Source organism: Corvus kubaryi, unplaced genomic scaffold (assembly GCF_017639235.1).
Source record: "Corvus kubaryi isolate FWS band 111438036 unplaced genomic scaffold, C.kubaryi_AGA036_p1.0 37302, whole genome shotgun sequence".
Lineage (NCBI taxonomy): Eukaryota > Metazoa > Chordata > Aves > Passeriformes > Corvidae > Corvus > Corvus kubaryi.
Genome location: NW_024581095.1, coordinates 561,409 through 564,922, shown reverse-complemented (window position 1 = coordinate 564,922; position 3,514 = coordinate 561,409). Strand labels below are relative to the sequence as shown.

The following is a 3,514-nucleotide window of genomic DNA, read 5'->3' as shown; positions in this document are numbered from 1 at the left end:
TAATTTATTAAAAAAAACCCCAAACCCACACACAAAACCAACACTACCACCACCACCAAAAACCGAAAACATCGGGAAGTTCAGAGGTTGCCGACGCGGGCATCCCATGGGATGCGCCATCGGAGGTGGGCTCATCCCGCGCTCCGCTGCCGCCTCTTCGGCGGGGCCACCCGCACCCGCAACCGGACCTGGTGCTTTGCGAGGGCAAAGGGGATAGCGAAATGAAGAATAAAAAGGGGATACAAAAATGAAGAATAAAAGGAAAAAAACCGCGCAGTCGCGGCTGCGAGGAGTGTTTGTGGAGCAGTTGGCGGCTGACGCTCCCCTGCGCGCCCCGGCGGCACGGCGCCCGTACGCGGCGTGCGGAGCGGGGCCGCGGGGCGGGCGCGGGGGCCGCTTTCGGCGGCGCACGGCGGGGCGGGGCGGGGCGGCGGAAGCGGGCGGGCGCTTCCTGCGGGAGGGCGGGCGGCCGGCGGGCGGATGCGGACACGGACGCGCACACGTGCGGAGCGATGGCGCGGGAGGGCTCGGCGCTCTTCGCCGCGTTCCGGGTGCTCGGCCGCTTCAGCGGGCACGTCCCGCACGTCCTGCGCTATCACGGCCGCCACCGCGAGTTCTACCTGGCCGTCGCCGTCGGGCGCAGCGTCCACACCTACAACGTGAGTACGCGGCGTCCCGGTCCCCGCTCCTTTTTCACGACCTCCTTCCCGTTCCGACCGGCCGTGGGGAGGCCGGGGCCGTGCAGGCAGATCCGCCTCTTCCTCCCCTCCTCCTCCTCCCCCCCTCCCTCCGCCCTCGCCGTCACGATGCGGGAGCGTGTGCGGGGCTGCGGCGCCCCGGTGCCGCGGCTCTGCAGCCGGCGGTGACCGGGAGCGAGCGAGGGAGGAAGGGAAGGAGGGAGGCTGCCGGCTAAACAGGCCGGGAATGGGCTTGTTTAGCCATGTGGGCAGCGCTAGCCGATGCGGCACAGCCCATCCGTCGGGAGCGCCCAGGTACTGAAGCTTTTCCTTCATTACAAGATAAATCAAAGCTCCCCCGCTCTGGTTTAGCGTTTGAGGATTACGTTTTAGGGGCGGGGGGCAGTCAGATCCTATTAAAACTCCTGTATGAAAACGGATGAGCATAACAGAGTTCAGACGGACTCGTTTTTTGCAATGTAGAATCCTAAACCCCCTCAGGGTTGGAAGGGACCTCTGGAGATCACCCAGACCAACCTCCCTGCCAAGTCAGGGTCACCCTAGAGCAAGTTACACAGGAACGTGTCTAGGTGGGTTTGGAATGTCTCAAAAGGGGAAGACTCCGTTACTTCCCTGGGTTCAATCGAAGCATTTTCAGTGTGTAGGACGCAGTAACTACACAGGTTTGAGTATAGTGAACACCAGAGGGCAGACATCAGGGATCTCCCTGCGCTTCTGTGGCGCCTTTTGAGCCTTTGCTCCTGTCAGTCTTCACAGCCTTTGAAGCATAGTAGTGATCATCACTAGGCAGAGATGCTTATATGCTTGCAACTAAAGCAAATTCTGTGTAAACAGAGGTAAAATTAGAATACAGTGTGGTTGTAGTGAAAATAAGGTAGAAGCAGAGATGATGTAGAAACTTAAGGTACCCAAGTTCCTCAGGGTGACTGAACATGTCCTTAGTTTTCTGTGCCTTAGGGTAAAATATATCAGGAAACACAACTTACTGTTGGTGAGTAGTTGTCTTTTGGCAAATGCATTGTCTCATTCCTTTTGACCTGCTGTCTCTATGTTTTTCAGTAGACAGTGTTGTAAACTAGGATGAATCATTTTTCTGGTTTGTGAGGTATCAAATTCATTGTCTGATCTAGGTTAATTCCTAGAGTTTTTAATTTCTATTTATAGCAAATTCATTGCAACCAATCACTAAAAACGCCTTTTAAATATTTTCGTTGCAGGTGAAGAAGCTTGGTATTGTTGCTGTGAGTAAGTATGCACAAGTTGTTCATTCCTCTTATTTTGTTGTTTGGTTTTCTTTAATATGTCTGACATCTGCACTTCATTCTCAACTCAAAAGCAAAAAAATAAATTGTACTTACTAATATTTACACTGAAATATATTAAAAGTAGTCTCAGAAATCTAAAATACGAGTTTGGAAATAAGTCTGCTGTTGAAACTGGGATTTAGTTCTCTTAGAGACGTACCTTGTGAACCTTCTGTTCTTACCATGTTGTTCTTCCAAAAACACTTCTGAGCCATAAGGATTGCACAGTGAATAAAGCTCAATTATTAATTTATTGAATTAATTTCAGATCCCTTCTTTTTGTTGTTGTTTTGTGATTATTGGAAGAGTGTTATAGGAGGAAAATAACTACATGAAGAAAATAGATGTGGATGTCTTCAGGGAGTGTTAGGAATTGGTTGTACTGGATACAAAGAATATGAATTGATGGCTTGACATTCACTTGGCCTTTGGTGACAAAGCACTTTGGGTGGCAACAGCAGGGCCCACTTTCTTCAGCACCATCACCAGCAGCCTGGGTGATGAGGCAGCATGTACTCCTAGGTTAAGCTTGCAGAGGATGCTATTTTAGGAGGAGTAGCTGACACCCAGAACAGCAGAGTTTCAGTCCAGGGAGCTGTTGCAAAACATGAAGCCTGGGCCAGCAGGAACCTTGCCAAGTTCAGCGAGGACGAGTGCAGAATCCTGCTGCACCTGGGACAGAACAAGCTGGGAGCTGACTGGCTGCACGGCATCCTGCTGGAGAGAAGGTGGGGCTGTGCTGGTGCCAGCCTGAATGTGGACCAACAACACGGTAACTGACTAAGGCAGGCTGCATATCCAGCCTCATTAGGAATGCAGCCAGCAGGTCCAGGAAAGCTGTTCTTGTGCTGCACCTCACACTGATGAGGCCATGCCTGGACTGCAGCACCCTGTTAGTGTGGTTCTATCCCTTCCACAGCTCCTCTTTCTCCTGCAGAAGGGATGCTGAGGAGCCAAGAGAGTGTTGGGGCATCCGCATGCAGTATGAAAAGACACTGGAGTAACTGCATCTGTTTAGTGCTAAGAAGGGCAAGATACAGGGTGACCCAGAGGCAGCCTGTTACCTGAAGGGCTGGATTTGTGCTGATGGTGGTAGTGGTAGACAGAGCAGCAAGGGGCAGCAGCCACAGATTGCAGCTTGAGAGGGTCACAGTGGAGGGCAGGAAAATTATCTGAGAGGTAAGTGTGCTATTGTGTAGACCTTGAGCAGAAGTTCTTCTGAAGTGTCCAAGACTCAGCTGGGCACAGCTGCAGCTAACCCAGTCTAGTACTGGTGATAATCAAGCTTTGTGAGGAGCTGGTGGGATGTTGAACTGGTTGATTTCCAAAGGTCCCTTTCATTTGACATTTACATGATTCAGAGGGATGCACTCTGTCTTGAAAAGTAGGGTCTTTACTTCTGTATACCACTAAGTTTTTACAGAGACCTCATATATAAAATATATTTTATTAACAGAGCACCTTTTTCTTTTTATTCTTTTTATTCTTTTTATTCTTTTTATTCTTTTTATT

The 3,514-nt window shown here is 50.6% G+C and overlaps 1 protein-coding gene across 2 annotated transcripts in view; it reads left to right on the top strand.

Moving 5' to 3' along the window:
- Positions 1-456: 456 nt before the first annotated feature.
- Positions 457-3,514, top strand: part of WDR36 (WD repeat domain 36) — a 31,848-nt gene continuing 28,790 nt past the window's right edge. Inside the window, exons 1-2 of one of the 2 annotated variants that reach the window (XM_042028031.1) lie at positions 457-659; positions 1,916-1,943. In XM_042028031.1, the coding sequence (XP_041883965.1) occupies positions 513-659; positions 1,916-1,943 (175 nt within the window). In that variant the 5' untranslated portion in view covers positions 457-512. Of the gene's footprint in view, positions 660-845; positions 993-1,915; positions 1,944-3,514 lie in introns of those variants that run through there. The other variant, XM_042028032.1, reaches the window with a different exon arrangement.